Source organism: Hypomesus nipponensis, chromosome 7 (genome assembly GCF_054491055.1).
Source record: "Hypomesus nipponensis isolate SF chromosome 7, ASM5449105v1, whole genome shotgun sequence".
Taxonomy (NCBI): domain Eukaryota; kingdom Metazoa; phylum Chordata; class Actinopteri; order Osmeriformes; family Osmeridae; genus Hypomesus; species Hypomesus nipponensis.
In genome coordinates this window covers 13,237,996-13,259,996 of record NC_140367.1, presented here as the reverse complement: position 1 = coordinate 13,259,996, position 22,001 = coordinate 13,237,996, and the positions used below count along the sequence as shown (strand labels likewise).

Here is a 22,001-nt window from a genome sequence, read left to right as displayed (position 1 = left end):
GAAAATAATTCCTCATTCAAGTAATAAGCCCCCGTTCAAGTGTTGAGCAATAGAGATCTAGAAGTCACTTTTTTGTTCTAAAACCACTAATAAGTTGCTTCAAAATAGAAGCCGCACAAGCACAAGAAAACTGTAAAAAAAGAAAGGTACTTTACTCTACTACACACTAGTACAGCAAATGTATACCAGTACACTGAAGGATGAATTAATGAAGGGACTTCAAAAGTAACTTAAAATATCCCAAAATTTCAGCAAATGTTTATTTTTAAAGTAAGCTTTAAGTGCATTTTTACAAAGATTATTTTTAAAATATACAAATAATATGTTTAAAAACTAAATTCCAGTTGTACACTTTAGAAATTACATATACGTTTTACTTATAGTATATATTTTTAATAATATATTTACTAAAAGTGTACTGTAATACAAAGTTCAAAGTATTAACGTTAAAATTGGTTAAATAATTATGGTAGTATACTTTTTATATATTAACAGATAGTACACTTTTTCTTACTATATTTAAAATGTACTATTGAAAATATGAATATGCTTGAAGCACTCTAAAGTATACTTTTTTTTCACCTGGGTAGATTTGTTGCTAGTTGGCAGATACCATTTTTTTTTGTCACTGGGGAAGGTGAAAAGTTGGCAAAACTGGTTAACTGATAGTATTAACCAAGAAACATTTGTATTGTCGGTTAACGGTGACAGTTAATTCTGAGCATCCCTAATGTATACGCATCATTTTGGTGTGATATGCAGTGCTTGAAGTGGGGAAAAAGGTGCCGGTACTCTCTTGCATTGGCAAATCATTATAAAATGTGAGATTTCTACAGTGAAAAATTAAACTAAAACTTGGATTGCTGGTACAACGACAATTTATTGTTAGCCTATTGATTAACAAAATAAATGTATAGCCTCGGGAACATATTTCATCAGGGGTTGGCTTAATGTTGCGGGGCGGCAGGGACGGACTGGGAGTAATAGGCCCAGGACTTTTATCGAGACCAGCCCACCAGAACCCGCCCCGTATAGCTACGCCACCACAGCTGCCTGCTAATGCATACATAGTCTGTGTTTAATGTGATTCTTGTTCGGGAGTTCGATACTTAAGGCCAACTTTTTTAATTGGTAAAACCTTGTCTTGTGAAAGTGATGTCTTTTTTGCTCTTTATTTTTCAGCCCCACCCTTACGTTTCTTATCCTCGTTTTCCATCGTTATTCTTCTCCCGATGGCCAGTCCGCTACTGCGGGGCTATTCCACGGTGGTGGATTTAAAAGACATATAATTTTTAATTCTCGTGCTGCAGCACCCTCAGAGCCCCTAGTTCCCGCAGCCATACATAAATGTATGTATTTAAACAAGTTTGAAGCTCATGATTTGTAGCCTACCCGATGTTTGGACTTGGACCTCTGTTGACGGGTCAGGCTCTGGCACATGCGTTCTTTTAGTGCCTTTTCTGAAGCCAGGCTAACATAATTACTTACAAACAAAAGTCGTTTAGTTTCTAGTTGAGAAAACAGCAGTGAAAAGTCTGTTTTACTCAGGCATCAGTTGACGCTGTCTTGATAACTTTTTTGAATCTAGTGTACCGGCATGCAAGAAGAGGTGACGGTACGCAAGGAAAGGTGCCGGTACACAGAGTAAAATGTAGAGGTGCCGGTACTGCGTACCGGTGAGTACCGGCCCACTTCGAGCACTGGTGATATGGCAACACTGTGGTCAAAAAACAAAGACAGAAAGTACATGTATGAATGATGACTCATTGCTTGTTAAATACTATGCATTCTTGTGTATATTTCTCTAGGTTTTATGTTGTTTTATTTTATATTTTTATTTGTATTCATGGCCAAATAACAGGACGTTCTGTGTGTGCGCATGTTTTTTTCCCCTGGTCCTTTGTCTGCGACTGCTGCTCTCAGGTGCACTGCTCCGTTTGTGGGTGTGTCCCATTTCATCAATCGTGTCCAATTGGGGAGAGAACGGCTTGTGTAAATATATATAATTCAAAGAGAGCAGGGAAGCAGGGCCAAGTGCAACATGTTCAGTGGCTGATTGAGCCCTCGTTAAAGTCTCAATTAATATGCTGTGTGTGTTTAAAGTTGTCTTGTCTACCCTCCATCCCCCTGTCTTTGTTGGAGAAGGGCTAGGTAAGACACCAATGGATCTACACTGCATCACATAGGTAAATAGCTATATACACCAGGTTAGAAGCAACAGATGTCGCCAGTTTTGTGTATTTGGTAGGTTAGTGTTAGGGTTAGTGTTTCCCACAGGCAGGTTTGGAGTGTAGAGAAGGTAGGGCCCATAGTTTAACTTTGAAACTTGATAACTGCTCGCACTACCCTTCTTGTGTTCCCTGCTATAATTTACTGCACTAATCCTGTCCTGGTATACCAGTTGTTCTTTGTAGTTCCCTTGTTGCACATTGTGATTACCTTGTTGTTGCGGCTAAAATGAATCCCTTGGTTTGGGTTTCATTCCCCGATAACGTCTGGTTTGGAAAGTTCTGTTGCACCCACCAGTCACTGCTTCATAGATAAGATGACAGTTCTGCGGAGAGACCTACCCGGATAAAGAGGGTCTTGTCTCCCAGTCTATACCGTCCCTCTGCCAGATACTCAATAGATACTCTGTTGGAGCAGTTACAAGGATGGTCATTGATGCCCTGCTCCTGGAACATAAAAGAGAATTACTTACAATGCATGACATGTTGGGATACATTTCAGTAGATAAGTATGTAGTATTACTGATAGTGATGCATTTTAGTGGTCTGTGGCACGAGAAAACTATTGTGCCGAGTATCTCTGCACCTATTTCGATGTTTTTTAAATTAAAAGTTGTTCGTCTTTGCACTATTAACTTTGTATTTTGTTCTAAAACCATTCAAAGAAACTATGTAAAGACCTTTCAGAACTCCACTTCTGACCAGTGTAACGCAGGGCCGGCCCAAGGCATAAGCGAACTAAGCGGCTGCTTAGGGCCCCTGTGGCTACCAGAGGGCCCCCAAGAGCAAATGAAATTACAGTTTAATGTATTATGCAATATCGGCAACAATAAGCAATGCCGAGGGGCCCCCAAATCTATTTTTCTTAAGGCCCCATAAAGGCTTGGGCCGGCCCTGGGGTAATGCATTATGTAATAAAACTTGTTACATAATATTATTACTTAAGTGAGGAACACGCTGCAGACAAACACAACAGCAATCATGGCCGCAGAACGTGTTGCGTTTTCGGCGTGGAAATCTTCACACTTTCGATTTCTTTGACGATATCGGAAAAAACAATAAAGTAAAACGCAAACTGTGCCCAACGAAATATGATCTATTAACAAAAAAGCACTTCAAACTTATCATAAGTGTTCACAGAGAAACAAAGCTGGAAGCTAGCGAAAAAACCACTTTAAACCATGAGAGAGATGGTGACCCGTTTCCACAACTCGCTACTAAAAGTAATAGTAAAAATAATTTTGTACAGAAAGTAATAATGTAACTTAATCACACTACTTAGTGAACAATAATAAGTCATAATGAATATATTACTTTTTTGGAGTAACTTCCCCCAACACTGCTTCTGACTATGTAACAATTCATACACTCAATTCTCCATATATAAAAGAGCATGAGAAATAAATACAATGGAGTAAAGCCCTTCTCCAGTAGATAATGTTTGTTACACCTGGGAGTCAGGTGGCTGAGTGGCTAGGGAATCGGAACCTGTACTTAATGTAAGTCGCTCTGGATAGGAGCGTCTGCTAAATGTAAATGTAATATAAATGTACATTTATATAATCACAACATCACCACCTCTCACCCAATAAAAAAAAGAATTAGAGGCATGTTATTACAAGTTCACACATAGAATCTAACCCTAACTCTTTGTTAAACAGTTCACTAGTGATTTGCATTAGCGAAAAGTCTTACCTCCTTATCACGGTCATTTGAGCTGACCACAATAACTTTTTGTTCAGTGAATTTTTATGCAATTTTAGAAATGTTACAAATGTAACAAATACAAACCCCTACCAATTCTAGAAGGCAGATGTCAAAAAGTATTGACACTGGTCTCCCCCCGGGCCAGCCAATCACATTCTCCTACTGGCTCAAGGGCCTGAGTTTTTGAGGGTGAAGTTTACATGCATCAAGGAAAGTACAGCTGTTTGATCATGTGTCTAAAAGTGTGTCATAATCAGAAACATTTTCTGTATGTCTCTAATTGCGTAATCAGTAGATGAGCTAGCAACATGCCAAAAAAATGCTAAACAAACTAAATGGGCCCCACTTAAAGTAAAACTACTTTGTATATGTTTTTTGCTTTATGTAGCCTGCAATTCACTAATAGGATACTAATTCACTGATAGGATGCTAGTTTAAGGATGCTAGTAACAAAAAAATCTAGTAGCCCAGATGACAAGAGACAAAATCACCTTGTCTACCAACAAGCCCACGTGCTGCAGTGCGTTAAAAAGCTCACTGCTGCAGAAAGGGCCCTAAGTTTTATTATGCGTTTATGCATACACTTTAAAAATCTTTACGTAAAATCTGTTCCCTCCTACACACACACACACACTTTTTATGAAGATAATTATATGGGTGTTCAATTAGTTGTTTGCCGACATATGAGGTGAAGTGGTCAGTGTACTCCTTCTAATGAAAAGCCAATGACACTTGATTTTGCACACTTTATGGAATCTGTGAATTTCCCACGAGCAGCCAACAGCAAGCGTATCAAGCACAGGTGAGTGGTAAGTCCTAGTGAATACTGTTGAGAGGAGGTACCTACCGCAGGTTGATATAGGCCACCATGTTGGCAGCACAGTGTAAAGGTTTTTACTGCTGGGATTGGCTCCTTTGTAATCAGCAGAGTTTCCTCAAGCTCAATCTCCTTCTCAAATTTCACCAGAACAGGAGGCTCAACACCATACCTATAAGAAAGACATAGAAAATTGATTTAACATAGAGGGATGACCATGCTCCTGCTCCAGGGTAGATCAGCAATCGAATGCGTATTGCTCAATTTGACAATCTATGTATGTAAGGCGGATCAGTTTATACTCAAACTATAGTTTGCGATCCGTGGGTCTTCTTCTATAGAGAAGGAGCTATCGAAATGGTCTCAAACATTCAAGGATCTGATCCGATCCAGTTATCCTGGCAAAACAGTTATTGTTCTTTATTTATTGACAGGGCAAAGTCCAAGTATTTTAAAAATTAGAGAAGTGTAGCCTATTAGTTTGGAACGGCTAGGATATCTGCTTGCTGTCCCATTTATCCTGCTCTCAAACTCAGTGAACAATAAATTGGACTGTGGCTTGTGTGTTTACATCAACACAAAATGGTCTAAAAACGATAATACTAGTTTCTAATTAGGCAACTGCTCATCGCTGGTGGAGTTTATGACTGTTGTGTTCACACTTGTAGTTCCGTTCTCTCGGATCTCTTGGTACGGACCAAAAAATGTATCATAATCTTTGCTAACATGGAGCCGATGCAAGCAGAACCATAATGTCAAAGTGTTACAATCATGTGTTGTAACGTGTGAAATAAAGTATCAAGTAAATACTATACTGAGTCCTCCTGCCTGAATCCTTTTTATCAATAATTTCTTCATTGGAAGTTGCTCCCTCGCTATGGCTATAGCTGCCACTGTTTTCGGCAACAAGAATCATTTTCCGCAATTAATATTATCTACTCCACTCAAGGTGTTCAGTGTATTTTAGTAAGCGTATACCATTTCTACGTAACTTCCTGCTGCATCACCAAAATGAAATGGACTGCTATTCCTAATTATCTCTATCAACATTATTGAAAATGAATTCATGTTATGGTATCTTTATTGAGGGAAGTCATTACTTCAATAATATCGATTTATCGCCCAGCCCTAAGTGTATATACACATCAGTGTTTGACGCTTTCACTGTGGGTGAAGGCGAGCATGGTTTGAATGACAGCACTCCAATGCAGCCGGTTCTGCAAACGTACCCTATGTGCATTTTTAGCCAAGGTCCTTGAGCATTCAACCCAAGTTGGTATTGCTGAACAACTTGGTTAGATTACTCAGCCAAGCTAGATACATGTTTCTGCTTCCCCTGTCGAAAATTTTGAGCCAGAAATGATAAAGACATCACCTTCATTAGACAAGGCTTTACCAATTGGAAAATGGCAATGTTTATTTTACATAAAGCTCAAAAAGCTATTTTGAAGGCCTGGGCGCTCAAATGAAGGCCTGTGCGTGCTCGCATTAACTGTGGAAGTACTTATCTAGCATCACATCAAACCCAGAATACGTCCTAGGTTTGGGCCAATCCCCGAATGTTTACATTGTCTGGCTCCACGCCTGATTAACACTTAGATCGATAAGCAGTGTCAAAATCAATATAAAACATAATACGATCCCTGTCCGTAATCATGATACCCCCCAGAAATGTTCACTGCACCCCCAGTCAAAGCAGGCTGCATCCGGTCCTGGATGGAAGCAGGGCTGGACTGGGACAACATTTTTGGCCCTGGCATTTTTGGCCCAGGAGGCCCACACCCTCCGTGATTGATCAAACACATTCCCTGCAGACAGTCCTTTTAACACATGCATGCATTCTATGATATGAGTTGCCAACTGTTCTGCATTCATGTGATAGTTTTGGAACCTTCAAGAGGGGTCTCAAGACTTATCTGTTGATCTTACACTTAAATTATTAATTAATTCTTAGACTTATGATTTGTATATTTATGGCATTTGTTTATTTTGTATTATTATTGATATTTGATATTATATTTGGGTTATTTGTGTCTTGTTTGGGATATTTTTCCAGCAAAACTGTGTTCACCGTTGTAAATCATTGTGCTGGCTACATAGTAGGAGCCTGTACAAACTGTCTGAAATAAGTAACCATAACAACAGGGACAAGTCAAAGCCTCCTTTTTTTGAGAGACTAACATGCAATTACAACAATCAGTGAACATTTCTTTCCCTCCACCCAGGTCCATAACCTTGGTATCATTTTAAATCCCACCCTCTCTTTCCTACCCCACGCCAATCACATCACCAAAACTGCCTTCTTCAACCTCAAGAACATTGCACGCCTCTGGCCCTCTCTGTCCTTTGCCACCACCCAAACTCTAATTTACGCCCTCATAACTTACAGACTGGACTACTACAACAGCATCTTATATGGCCCTCCAAACACTGTCCTCAACAAACTCCAATATGTCCAGAACTCTGCCGCTCGTCTGCTCACCGCCACCCGCCGCTACGAACACATCACCCCAGTCCTCCAAACCTCCACTGGCTCCCGATCAAACACAGGATCAACTTCAAAATACTACTCACTACCTGAAAATCCCTAAATAACCTGGCCCCTTCCTACCTTTCTGTCCTCCTCCCCCTTCATGCCCCTACCCGTTGCCTCAGGTCTGCCGGTGCAAACACCCTAAAAACCATCAGGACTAAGCACCGGACCTGGGGTGACAGGGCCTTCTCTGCTGCCGCACCCTCCCTCTGGAATGACCTCCCTATCCATCTGGCTCCCAATATAGCACTATTTAAGCAGTCCCTCAAAACTCACCTTTTCAACCTCGCCTTCACCTGAACATCCCCTGCTCCCTCCACGACTAGACTTATATGTTAGTTTTCTTTATAATATTCTGTTTGTCTGTTTTGTTCAATCCTTTGTCTTTATATTTTACTGTTGTCTTGTTTTGCTTGTCCTCATACACGTAAAGTGACTGAGTTTTACAAAAGAGCTATAAAAAAAACGAATAATAATTATTATTATTTTAACCTATTTGAAAAATGTTACTTTTCTGAATGTACTGTGTCGGTGTCACGTAACCGCTAATCTCACATCTCACTATCTATTCACCTCGCAAGTCAATCTACATCAGACAGGCTGTGGCCAATACAACAGTAGCCGCTACTCTACAAATGACGATTATTTTAGTTTTTCCCTACTTATAGCACCGTTAGGGGTCAAATGACCTGATTCTTCAAACAGGACGTTGTTACTCACACGTAACGGTCACTAGATGGTGGTTCTTGCATGGAGCTAGGCAAGGTCGGAAAATGAACATGTCTTCGTCAATCTGTAATTTATTTCCGTGTTGTTAGTCTGTGTTATTTCATTAGAGCGTTTGTTGTCTATGTCACCAATCCTTCAGCAAAATGTAATTTAATGGCTAAAGTATGTCAAACATGTTAGACTGCAGTTGGTCTAGGGTAGCCCGACATTATCGTCTGACAAGATTGTGTTGTTGTCCCAAGTCAAAAGTATAAACACACAGGGACATCATAAACATTCAATAGTCTAATTCCGTGGTTCTCAACCCTGTCTTCAGGGACCCCCTGTCCTGCTTGTTTTAGATGTTTCCCTGTTCCAACACACCTGATTAAAATGCGTGTTCATTACCAGGCTTCAACAGAGCTAGATAAAGACCCTTTTATTGGAATCAGGTGTGTTGGAGCAGGGAAACATCTAAAACATGCAGGACAGGGGGTCCCTGAGGACAGGGGGTCCCTGAGGACAGGGGGTCCCTGAGGACAGGGGGTCCCTGAGGACAGGGGGTCCCTGAGGACAGGGTTGAGAACCACTGGTCTAATTAAATCCAGTTATACCGGCAAAACATGTAATGTTCTTCATTTATCGTCAGGACACAATCCAAGAATTGCAAAACTGAGAGCCATGTGTAAGCCAGTTTACCAACAATTGCAACAGTCCCTCTTTGTGTCGGCTGTTCTGTAGGATATGGACTTAATTATAGCATTCACATCTCAAGCAGACAGCTTTTTCTCAGCCTGCCTGCAGGTCAACGACCCCTGGTCCACTCTTTTTGCTGCATGCCTCTCAGTGGCACCTAATTGGCGTTGGTGTGTGGCAGCTGTAGCCTACTCTCGGTGGAGTGGTATTCTGCCGCCGCAGCTCCATGTTGGATGCTGGTAATGAGCACCAGTCGGCATTGTGTACCTGCTGGATGATTTGGTAGGATGTTCCGTCATCTCCACCTGCGCTGCATCTCGGTGTTCGGACGCGTCCAATTGCATGGACATTTCACTGTCCTTTGAGTAAACCGTAGGCCCGTTCACCTTGGTTCTCGGCATTTCCTGATGGCGTTTCATGCGGGCGTCGTTACCCTCGGATAACTGGAGTATGTCCTTGGTGTTGTGATGGCCGCTTTGGGCACCGCGTCTATGGCTGTGTACGACCTGCTGTCGTTGCGGGCCCAAGGGCGCCTACTTCCACATGCATCGTGCCCCAGAGTTTGTGTCCCGTCTGTTGGACTTCTCAATGCGTGGCTAATTTTCGTGATGGTGTAAACCAGTGGTTCCCAACCCTGGTCCTCGGGACCCCCTGTCCTGCATGTTTTAGATGTTTCCCTGCTCCAACACACCTGATTCAAATGAATGGGTCGTTATCCAGCTCTGCAGAAGCCTTTTAACGACCATTTATTTGAATCAGGTGTGTTGCCGCAGGGAAACAGCTAAAACATGCAGGACGGGGGGTCCCGAGGACCAGGGTTGGGAACCACTGGTGTAGACAACGGTTGCAGTCGGATATGCGTTTGAGTAGGCTGCGCAGCCGTTGGCACGGCCTTCTTCAGCCTGGTGGTCCCACCGCTCAAGACCGTCCAATCCCAGCACAAGCTCTTCTCCTGCCTACCCCCCAGTGGTAGAATCAACTCTCCACCTCCATCAAAGACACTGACTGTCTCTCCACCTTCAAGAAAAGGCTCAAGACGCACTTGTTCCGGGAGTACAACGGGACTTAGGAATGGTTTGCTGAACCCAATGCTAGTTTCCTCAAGGATCACAATGACTCTTGCTTAGATACTTGTTGCTCTTGTTGGTTGGTGGTTACTGATTTAAACTTGTACTCGCTGCAAAATATTTCATTTTAGTTAATAATTTTTACTGTTGCTTGCTTTTCTACAGGTACACTTGCACTTATAGCAATTCATGTTGTTTAATTGTAACTTGCTTAACTACATGTTCTTATGGTTCTTCCCTTTGGCACTTATTTTTGGTTGTTCACAATATGTGCTTTGTGTCTTGGCTACCCGCAATGTTTTGGGGCTATCTTGTTGTTATCAGTGACCTATGCACTTTGTAAAGCTCTCTCTTGGAAGTTGCTTTGGATAAATGCGTCTGCTAAACAAATTAATGGTATCGAGTAATCAAGTAAGGTGTTCGGAGCCCTCAGCAAGCTGCTGACGAACGGGCCAAGAGAACAGCATTCAGAATCAAGATACGTCTTCTATCACTTGTACCCATCTTGCACATAGGCCACTGAGGGTTTAGTTGGTTGAGGGCAGTTCTGTGGGCGCATATGCCTGTGTGACATTGCTTGTTATAGGGCTATGCCCTTCGACTTACTGGTGTCCAACTGAACAAGGGTACTTCGGGCCCTATACGGCGATAATACTCGAGTCAGTGTTTTCACAACCTTTTAATGTTTCACGGTGTGGGGAATTCACCACTATTGTGCAGTGAACGTTTACTGTGTCCTGAACATTCCAATCTGATACAATGCAAGGTGCCTCTATTGTGATTGCTCGAACTAACTGCGTTTTGTCCACTCTCCTCTATGTCGCTGTACCTGCTATGTCGCCCCGGGCGACGCCTTCCGATCCCTGTTGTCACCAATGCCGGCAAGCCATGACAACATCCTGGTTCGCGCAACGATTTGCTGTGGGCTGTCCCCGGATTGGTATACATCGCAATGCTTCCGGATTGGGGCTGCCACCTGGGCATCTTCAAGTGGCTAGCCACGCTGAGATGATGGGGACTGTTCATCCTCGGCTTACGAGCGCTATGTACGCCTCAATACCCTAGACATTGTAGGAGTCCAGAGGTTACCGGATCACAATAATGGTAGAATGTCGCCGTAGATCTTGGCTTAGCACTGGTGATCCGCAGACGTGCTCATCGTCAATGCTAGCATGACCCCCGCATCCAGAAAACGCTTGTTTTTCGCCATTAGTACGTACGTAGTGGGATGTCAGGGGGTCCTCCTGTGGCTCAGAACAGCGGTGCTCCGCTCTACACATAGTCTGGCGGAGTGGTGGCGATTGTTTAGTGGATTATCTCTCTATTGCTCCCTGCCTCATGTCATGTATGTAGGTGTTGCATAAAAGAGGCTGGGAGTGCTTCCCTTAGATCATCCACTCCGCCAAAGTTAAATCTACATGTCCATGTTATGTAACAATAAATGCTCAAATCTAATACGTAACTGTCTTCACTGAAATAGCGTTTATGCATTTTTACGCACATCTAAGTTCCCTGCGCCTCGTATTCTGCCGTTGGAATAATCAGAAATAAATTTGGTGTAATTTTAAAACACCAACTACTAAAATTCATATTGTTTAACATGTAAACGCTGTCTGAATCATTTCAACTGCGCTGTATGGTCTGTGATCCTCCAATCAATGCGTTGTGGCTGCGGCGGCGACACCAATCAGAATCCACAAAGTATGTACACATATACATGTTGTGGATTAGTCTACCTGTTCGGAATGGATTAATTAGCCATGGATATCAGGCGATTTTTGAAGAGACCATCAAATGCTCCCACTCCAACAGATGCCCGCAAAAGGCATCAAAGGCAAGGCAGTACAGAGTAAGATCAATTCACGTTTGTAAACGTTGTTTTGGTTCTCACAAAATTGCATTAATACAGGGACGAACGGCTAGCCTACTATTAATAACGTGCTCTCAAATGAATTTTGATGATGCAGATACAAGCCAACCTCAGTTTCCATCAAAATAGGCCTAATGAAACGTAATAATAAATAAATAAACAGGGTTCTCAAGCCTCTGTGAAGGGATCTCCAGGAATCTCACTCCAAACTTGACGACCCTGTAAATAAATAAATAATACAATAAATAATACCCACCTCTAATTTTACCACTACACCACTGCTATTACTGTAACATGGGACTCCCGTTTCAAGTGTATATAGCAGGTTACGTAACCTGCCGAAAGGTGCATCTACTACAACTAGACTGAAGGCATCTTTCAGGCTGTTTGAAAGGTATAACATCCCATCCCTTGTTCTAATGATCAATTGCGTAGTTAATCAATGGATTTTGGTCTCAGCAGTTCCTTTCAACTAGAACCCGACCAATAAAAGATTAAGGCCAATACCGATACTTATATTTGGTGATTTAGAAACCCAATATTCCCATATATCGGCAAATATAAACAAAAAAATCTGAAACGTTATATTGGTCGATTATTCCTCCCCTTCAATAATACCACTTGCTAATGTATTTTATATTTTTGGAAAGCCTGATTAGTCACCTTTACAACAAGGATTGTGCATTTGTGGAATGAGCAACACAGCTAAAAAACTTTTTTTTTTTTTCCCAAATCCCTGCAATATTCTTCTGTTGGTATTCACTCTCGTTAACCATGTCACCTCATAACATGGTTGAAGGGTGTTTAGTAAATCTTTTATTCATTTATCGGCCATTATGAGCCTTGATTTTGTACCTTGTTAGTAAATAATAATAACAATATTGGCCATTATAAATGCCGATACCCATAGTTTGGAAAATGCCTAATATCGGCCAATAATATTGATCCGCCGATAAATCGGTCAGGCTCTACTTTCAACGGTGTGTCTAACTTACTCAAATCCAGGTTACCCAACTGTCCAAGCATTCCATTCTGATAGGCCTTTTTACAGCTCAAGAATACATTTAATTTAGCTTATTGTTTTCCGTTCACACACTCAATATGGGCATTCATTGCAGCCAGATGTAAGAGGTCGTAAAATGCTCATTTATTAATTTCTCCCTCTTGATATTTCAAAAATGCTATTGTAAGCTATTTTATTGAGAGGGCTGTTATAATGTTAGTGAGGAATTAGAAAAGGTGGACTTGATTGTGAAGGAGGAAGTCTTGTGCAAAGTGTGGCCGGGAGAATCAAGGAGTCATGGAGCCCTGTAGTCTAGTCTGTCCCGTGTCTCAAATTATAAAAAATGATAAGCCTTTAAGAACGACTACACTTATGAATTCAATGATTATAACAGCCCCTGCCCATGCTGTCATCTAATTTTCTTAGGCCTAACTTATAATATGAATAAATGGTTTAGCCTACCATTTGCAAAATAGTTGCAAACTATCAAAGTCACATAATAGAATTTGTTTTGCTCATGTGTAAATATGCTAAATGCATTTATCAGTTGTTTATCCACTTTACAAAACATATTTGCCTTTTACGATTACAATTATTGTTCCCGCTATGTCATGACAAGAATTGCTCTTATAGGGGTTCTATGAATCAGAAGGTTGTTGGTTCGATTCCTGGCCGTGCCAATGAAGTTGTGTCCTTGGACAAAGCACTTCACCCTACTTGCCTCAGGGAGAATGTCCCTGTACTTACTGTAAGTCACTCTGCTAAATGACAAAATGTTAATGTACCAGTCAACACACAAACAACCATGTGAAGCTAATTCACTTAATAGAATTCACATATATTTTTTTCCTCATTTTGCACATCCTTAAATTAGCTTTGCGATAAAAAAAAAAACAAAACATATCAAACGAAAATACTGGGTGAAAACACAGTTTTTTGTGAAAACAAGTCAAGAAACCAGGGTCCTGGAATTTGATTGAGTGCGAATATACAATCTTTATTCTCTTCACTGGGGTCAAATGAGCCCTGCTCGGCACTTAGTGTTATAAGAACTTACTTGGAAACAATGCGTCCTATCTCCAATAGACACAGACACACCTGGCGAGGCTCCTTATGCAGCACTGAGGGAAAACACAAGAGGGAAATTGCTATGAATTAAATACAGACATTTTATAATTTATAAAGTTGTCATGTTCCAAACCAAGCTGAACATGTCTTGCATGCATTGACAATCTGTAACCTATCCTTCAGACTGTGACCGATTACCACCCAAATCATCTCATATAGCAGCCTCTCCTCCAAACTGACTCAAACAATCTTTCTGTAAATTCACCTGTAGATCAGACATACTCTATTTATTGGAAGAAAAAAAAGTTTAATACATTCCAGAAAACTTGATTTGCCTCTAAGGAAGTGTATCTAGAACCCCCAATTTTTGGGTTAAGCCCTTATGATTAATATTCATGCTAGCTAAACTAATCAATCCTGGTCTACTTGAACTTTTATGAGTATATTTTAAAGTCTGTAATTGTATTTTTACTCAAGTACAAATTAAGCTAAGTAATTAACTTTGCTACTTGTAAAATCACAATTTGTTACTGAGTAACCAAGCGTACAATTTGAATTAATATTCTAACATTCGAACCGGCATTTCAGTAGCCAATAAAGATATCCGATTATAAATAAACCAATTAAAACATTGATATTTGGACCGAAAAAAAGTCCCGCTGCAGCAGGTTTTAGAAAGAGTTTATTGTAATAATAGCAGTTAATTTATGTACAGAACTGAATGTTTGGAGAAGCAAACCAACCACATGATGGAAATTCATGACAGCCACCATGAACTTATTGTACATGACAAAGTAATAACAGCTGACGAGTGCCCATGGAGAAGTTATTCACGTAGGCTACAGAGAGGAAAGGTGACAGCATGCTAATGTAATGCAAACTTTGTTTGCCATCTGTGGTGATTTCAGTTTACAAGAATTCAACCTGTAATCTCAAACACTTTACTATTTATCAATAAGGTAAACATCGTTTTCCCTAAAAAATTATTTAAAAGTAACCATTTTCTCTATGGATGTCTGATGGTATTTTTATTTTATTTTGTATTATTCTTTAAATATCCCCAGCTAAAAAGTAACTAGAACTCTGAGTAGTTTGAAAAGAGCATTTTTACTTTTAATTAAGTACTTTAACACCTGTACTTTTACTTGTAATTGAGTATTATCTGAGCAATGTATGAGTACTTGTTCTTAAATACCCGTTTTCAGTACTCTTTCCACCACTGGTGCTCAGTTACTTTGCTAAGTGAATTTTAGATATTTACCATTACTATAGGCTTCCTTCCAATTAAATGAATTGAATCTTTAATTAATACAATTTTCATGATATAATTACAAATATGTACTGCATAGTGTCCCCCGTGGTACAACCTTGGCTTCTTCGTATTAGAATCGATTTGGCTCACAAAATGTACAGCATACATCTGTGCATGTCCCACCTCCCGCAGGAAAACTTTAGCAACAAAATCGGAAAAAAATATTCGCACCCGGAGGTCGTGACTGGTTCTAAAATCAGACATTCTGATATGTCCCCCCTCTCTGCTTCCACTGCCTCGGCTCCCTAGCCTTGCCGACAGGCCATGCCAATGGCTCCAGACAGTCTGTACCGTGGCCATCAATGGATGGAGAGATAAGTGGGGTGAAATCCTCAACATTTTAAAATCAAATGCAGAGGAAAGGTAATACATACTCACTATAGCACCTCCAGCATTTCAACTATCATGAATGAACTAACATGAATATTCATGAGAAAACAACCACAACATTTCACAACAATGCTCTATAGGAAGTGGCAGGATACGGCTGAAACTGGGTTGCTAAGTTACACAATGCATTTTCAGGACAATGTATATAAAGCTTTTCAAACTCAATCCAAAATGTTGAATCAGATCGATGTCTTTAAGGACAGCATGAACGGTATAGAAATATATTTGACATGAATTTGGCCTACGATATGCAGTGTTTCCCACACATTAATTTATTGATTCTTTTTTGTTTGTGATGGCAGCATCACGTCTCAAAAAAGTTGGGACAAGGTCATGTTTACCACTCTGTAGCATCCTTTCTTCTTTTTTTTATAAGGGTCTGTATCTGTATGGGAACTGAGGAGACCAGTTGTGGGAAAGGAATGTTGTCCCTTTCATGTCTGATACAGTAATCTTGATGCTCAACAGTCTTCTGTCATATTTTTCATTTCATGATCCACCAAACATAATATCAGACATGCAGGCTTCTAAACTGAGCGCTGATAAAAAGCTGGTTGGTCCCTCTGCTCTTTAGTCCGGAGGACGCAACGTCCATGGTTTCCAAATAAAAATTCACATTTAAATTTGTCTGACCACAGAACAGTTCACATTTTGCCTCAGACCATCTTAAATGAGCTTTAGCCCAGAGAAGATGGCAGTGTTTCTGGATCATGTTCACATGTGGGTTATTCTTTGCATGATAGAGCCTTAACCTGCATTTTAGGATGGCACGGAAAAGTATGTTCACAGATAATGAGTTCTGGAAGTGTTTCTGAGCCCATGCAATGATTTCCATTACAGAATCATGTATGTTTTTTTTAATGGTGCTTCCTGAGTGCCTGAAGATCACAGGCATGCAGAATGTATTTTCCCCTTTGTCCCTTACACAGAGAGTTCTCCAGACTCTCAGAATAATTGTATTATATTATGTACTGTAGATGATGATATATTCAGTTTTCGCAATTGCACTTTGAGCAACATTATTCTGAAATGGTTCCACAATATGTAGATGCAAGTTTTCGCAGATTGATGAACCTTTGCTCATCTTTACTTCTAAAAGACTGCCTCTCTAAGATACTCTTTTTATACCCAATCATGTTACTGACCTGTTTGCAATTAACCTAGTTAGTTGTTAAATGCTTCTCCAGCTGTTCATTGTTAGTACCACTTACTTTTTCCAGCCTTTTATTGCCCCCGTCCCAACTTTTTGGATAGGTGTTGCCGCTATCAAATTACAAATTACCATATTTATTCCTTAAAATTGTAACTTTCCTAAGTTTAAACATTTGTTTTCAATTATCTATTGTGAATTACATGATGAGATTTGCAAATCATTGCATTCTGTTTTTATTTACATCTTACGTCCCAACTTTTGGGGAATTGGGGTTGTATATGTAACCCACTCGAAAATAGCCTACTTAGTATGTTTCTCTGCACACCATATTTGTCCAGTAGGTAGCAGTAGCAGTGGTGGTGCTGTATAGAAGGGAAACTGCTACTGATTTTAGAAAGAAGAAGAAAACCGTTATACAGCATAACTAGCGTGAGCTGAAGCTATATTAAAGATAATAAGATGAGTTAAAGATAACATTGAAGCGATAGTTAAAAGGGTTTTCGTACCAATCGGGTCGAAACTAAGACACAGTTTACTTCTACTTTTTTTCCTCCGGTGAATATTTTACACATGTTCGTCATTGTGTTACTAGCAGACAAGCATGATAGATGTGTTTAGTGAGTCAAGCATGTGAAGTTCTCTATATTTCTATTCTGCTGTTAATTCAGTTGTTTAATGCATTGTGGGAAAATGTATCGATGATATGTATATTACATAAGTTTGAAACAAAAAACAATCGGAGTTGAACATGAGTTTAAGGATTTGAAGCCATTCCAAGATCTCACCACACAAAAACATACTACCCAGGTAGATGCACTTTGGTTTATTATTTTGGGGTTATTTTATCAGATCTCTGAGGTCATTGTATTTTCTTTATTTTTATCAACTTATGTGAAAGGTTGAAACTACGAGAAACAAGGTAATACTGTTTGATATTTTATGTTTCATAAATGCTGACTACATAATCTGAGTAAACTATTCTATATTTATTTATCTCTCTCTTCTTTTTGAAAAGTTCCTTTGAAAGGCAGCTCTTCACTTCACCTTATAATAAGTGCCCCTTACATATAACAATAACCAATAGAGTCTAACGTAATGTTTATATTACATAAAGCTCAAAAAACGATTTTGCGCTCAAATTAATGCATAAAAAATGATCTGACCGTCACATTAGTTGTTGAGGTCTCTATTTACACTCACAGCAAAACGATAACAGGACCTAGGTTTGAGCTAAGCCCCTAATGTTTACAACGTCTGGCTCCAGCCCTGCCTACCACCACAAATAGAATCTAATTCTGTGGCAAACACTGATATGGATTTTCACTATACTGTGATAACCACGGTAGAGCCTTCCAGAAATGAAATTTGTCACAACCCCATTCACACCAGGCAAGGCATAAAATTACCTGAACTGAAAAACAGAACTTCAACACATATTGCAATAAATCTACGCAAACATTGCAAGCAATCTTCCACATCCTCAAACATCATTGCACAGATGGAGTAAAGCATTGCTTTCAGGCTTTATTGTTCAGTTTTATATTATACAACTTCTGACATTTACAGAGACTTAGATGTCAAAAAAGCAGCATGGAATAGTTTAGCCATGCAAGCAATGATGCCAGGTTGTTTAGAATTGCGAAATGTTTTGTTGGCCAACAGATTTGAGTATTCAGCCATGTAATTATTTGTTATGGCTAGCTCACTTCAAATATTGAACTAAGTTTTCTTATGATCCAATAAACATACAGGAGAAAGCTACATATTTTCTTCCGTGGCAAAGCACTGCGAAAGTTGGAAAAATTCAACTAATGCGACACACCTGCCGTACCCCATCCGAATCTGTCCAAATGCGGTAGATTTGCCATATCGGTGTGGATTGCCTTTTGTTGAAATAAATGGACTAAACATTAAGAAAAACAAATATATATTGTGATATCTACCGTTAACGTGCTTCCAAATTTTACAGTGAGATACATTTTAGGCCATACCGCCCAGCCCTAGTCTTTACCAAAACAAGCTTTCTTCCCACCACTCCAAAAATGTAAGTCCTTACCCAATCCCTCTGACTCAAACAGGTATGTCTCCTCCACACCTATGTGTCGGCACCAACCCAAAAAGTTGGCTGTGTTGTCTCGGGCAAAGAAGGAACCCGGTGAAGCATCCCTCTTACATACCACCTTCCTCGTAGGAAACACCTAAAGAGAGATTTAACAAAGGCACCACATGTAAGTCTACCAAGTCTCCATCAATACAATGACAAGGTTAGAAATGTCAATGGACATGACATTGCCATGGCAGTATTGTATTTCTCTTATGTCTGGTCTAAACCTTTATAGGCCAGACATTGTGTTATTATATGCAGTCCTGTGCTACTAAGTTGAATGCAAAAAAATGCCTTCTTTGGTTATTTCAACCTAGGTTTTGTTGCCCCTTTGTCCATTCCAACTACCTTCAGTAACAAGATTCTCAAATTCCTAGCACAAGAGGACCCATTATCATCAGGCTAGCTCTAGACGCTCATCAGGAATTTTACGAAAATAGGCCTAGAAAATAGTAGATAATACACATTTTAAAAAATGTGTCACGGCATTGAACTTTGATATGGAGATACACATCAAAACATTCTGGATTAAAAATCCAATTGTGACACGTTTGGAAATATTATTTTCAAATTTTGGCCGATAATGGGTCCCATTATCCATGGGTCCGTCCACTTTCAATAAAGAAATGTCAAGTTTGACACTGCTCACGACATATACTACACATATGGTTTATGTATTTAAATATCAAACTAAGAGGCTGTAATTTGGTTCACAGCTGTAAAAGGGGTATACATAAAACAGTTTCTTTCGTTGCTGCAGCAAATCGTTTTATAGATGTTAAACGACCTGATGAAAAGGGGCCGTTATCGGCATTCCGTTTTTTCCGCTAGATGCTGAAAAAATAAACTGTGAAAGAAGTCAAAGAAGAAGTTAAAGAAGTCACTCAATATAATAAACAACATGTTTAGAATCTGTAAATATTCCATTTGTTATTGCTTACCTACAGTGGTATAAAAAAGTATCTGAACCTTTAAGAATTTCTCAAATTTCTGCATAAAATCACCATCAAATGTGATCAGGGGTCTCATTTATAAAACTGTGTGTAGGATTCTTACTAAAAGTGTACGTACGCCCAAAAGCCTAAAATGGCGTAAGCACACAAATTCAGATTTATAAAAAACCTGTACGCAATGTTCCCTTTATAAATCACAGATTACCCACAAGTGTGCATACGTGAATCAGCATTCTACCCCGCCCTCAACACACCCATTTTTAACCATATATAGTCAATGCAAAGCACCTCATGAATGCTAATCTAGTATCTCATCATGACCCTGGCATATGATTGTTCTTTACGGTGAATCATAGCGCATGACAACTTCTCAGACACTGTTAGCCTATTGGTGGAGCCAATAGCGAACGAAAACTCTGAAAATGTGGTGGCCGGTAGATCACCAATTTTAAAAAACTGTGCGAGTGGCGTCAACTGTGGCAGTGATACTGCGAGTCGAGATACAATTTGAAAACAAAAGCGTTTTGTTATGAACAGTAATCTATTAAAGTCTGGACTGATAACGAGGACGTAGAGTGTAGCGATTGCACGGGAGCTTGACGACTGTATTTCCAGTTTTTGACATATGAGGATATTTGCACAGTATTAACCCGTTAATTAGTAGTGTCGCGTATATGTGATCATTCGAAAGCGGGCCCCACAGAGTACCGTCACACATGTGATTCTGAACATTCCAACCGACTATTTTCCGATAGACAAAAACTATATGACAAACGCTATGGTATGGCTTCAAAATTTACAATTAGGAGGCTAACAAGTAACACTAGCTGGTAGTAGCATTGCTACGAGTATTATGCTAGGTTGCTAGGTAACGGAAGCTAACTAAAGCTAGCTAGCTTTCGTTTTGAAAAAATAACTCACTCTGGTGGCAGCGTCGGTAATATTTAGAACTCACTCCTCTAAAGGTTGAATAAATATATTTAGTTATACACTGTGTTCTGCAGTTATCTAAAAGGTAGGATATGTGATGTTATCCTGTATTCCATGCAGTCGGGGAATCTCAACCTTTGCGTGGAAAGTGGCGTACGCACATTTTCAGCCCCGTTTTGTGTGTACACAAGCTTTATAAATGAGACGCCTGATCTTTGTCAAAATCACACAAATGAAAAAACAGTGTCTGCTTTAACTAAAACCACCCAAACATTTATAGGTTTTCATATTTTAATGAGGATAGCATGCACACAATGACAGAAGGGTGAGGAATAAGTAACCCTCTGCCTAAGGAGACTTAAAGAGCAATAGAAACCAATTTTTACCAAACAATTTAAGTCAGGTGTGTGCCCAATCACTGATGAGTGGCTCAAAGCTACCCTGCCCACTATAAAACACATACCCGGTAAGAAATGTCTTGATGAGAAACATTGTTTGATGTGCACCATGGTTCGCTCAAAAGAGCTGTCTGAAGACCTGCGATCAAGAATTGTTGATCTGTATAAAGCTGGGAAAGGATACAAAACAATCTCTAAAAGTCTGGATGTTCATCAATCGACAGTCAGAGAAGTTGTCTACAAATGGAGAGAGTTTGGCACTGTTGCTTCTCTCCCAAGGAGTGGCCGTCCACCAAAGATGATGCCAACAGTTCAGCGCAGAATACTCAGAGAGGTAAAAAAGAACCCTAGAGTGTCTGCTAAAGACATCAGAAATCACTGGCACAGTCCAATATCTCTGTGCACACATTAACTATATGTAAAACAATGGCCAAGAATGGTGTTCATGGGAGGATTCCACGGAGGAAGCCACTGCTGTCTAAATAAAACATTGTTGCTCGTTTAATGTTCGCAAAAAGGCACTTGGACACTCCACAGAAGTTTTGACAAAATATTTTGTGGACTGATGAAACCAAAATTGAATTGTTTGGGAGGAACACACACACAATGTCATGTGTGGAGGAGAAATGGAACATCTCACCAACATCAACACCTCATCCCCACCGTGAAGCATGGTGGAGGGTGCATCATGGTTTGGGGCTGTTTTGCTGCCTCAGGGCCTGGACAACTTGCAATCATTAATGGAAAAATGAATTCAAAAGTTTATCAGGATGTTTCGCAGGAAAAGCTGAGGCCGTCTGTCAGACAGTTGAAGCTAAAAAGAGGATGGATGCTGCAACGAGACAATGATCCAAAACACACAAGTAAATCAACTTCAGAATGGTTTTAGAAGAACAAAATACACGTTCTGGAGTGGCCAAGTCCAAGTCCAAACTTGAACCCCATTGAGATGCTGTGGCATGACCTCAAGACAGCGATTCATGCCAGACATCCCAGGAATCTGAACTACAGCAGTTCTGTAAAGAAGAATGGGCCAAGATTAGTCCTGATCGATGTGCCAGACT

At 40.0% G+C, this 22,001-nt stretch overlaps 1 protein-coding gene across 5 annotated transcripts in view; it reads right to left on the bottom strand.

Moving 5' to 3' along the window:
* The window catches only part of gas2l3 (growth arrest-specific 2 like 3), a 59,000-nt gene that overhangs the window by 5,444 nt on the left and 31,555 nt on the right, over window positions 1-22,001 (bottom strand). For all 5 annotated transcript variants that reach the window (XM_084701333.1, XM_084701335.1, XM_084701334.1 and 2 more), the window contains 4 exons: window positions 18,609-18,750; window positions 13,687-13,750; window positions 4,783-4,924; window positions 2,571-2,675 (listed from right to left, as the gene is read on the bottom strand). In XM_084701333.1, the coding sequence (XP_084557459.1) occupies window positions 2,571-2,675; window positions 4,783-4,924; window positions 13,687-13,750; window positions 18,609-18,750 (453 nt within the window). The remainder of the gene's footprint in view (window positions 1-2,570; window positions 2,676-4,782; window positions 4,925-13,686; window positions 13,751-18,608; window positions 18,751-22,001) is intronic.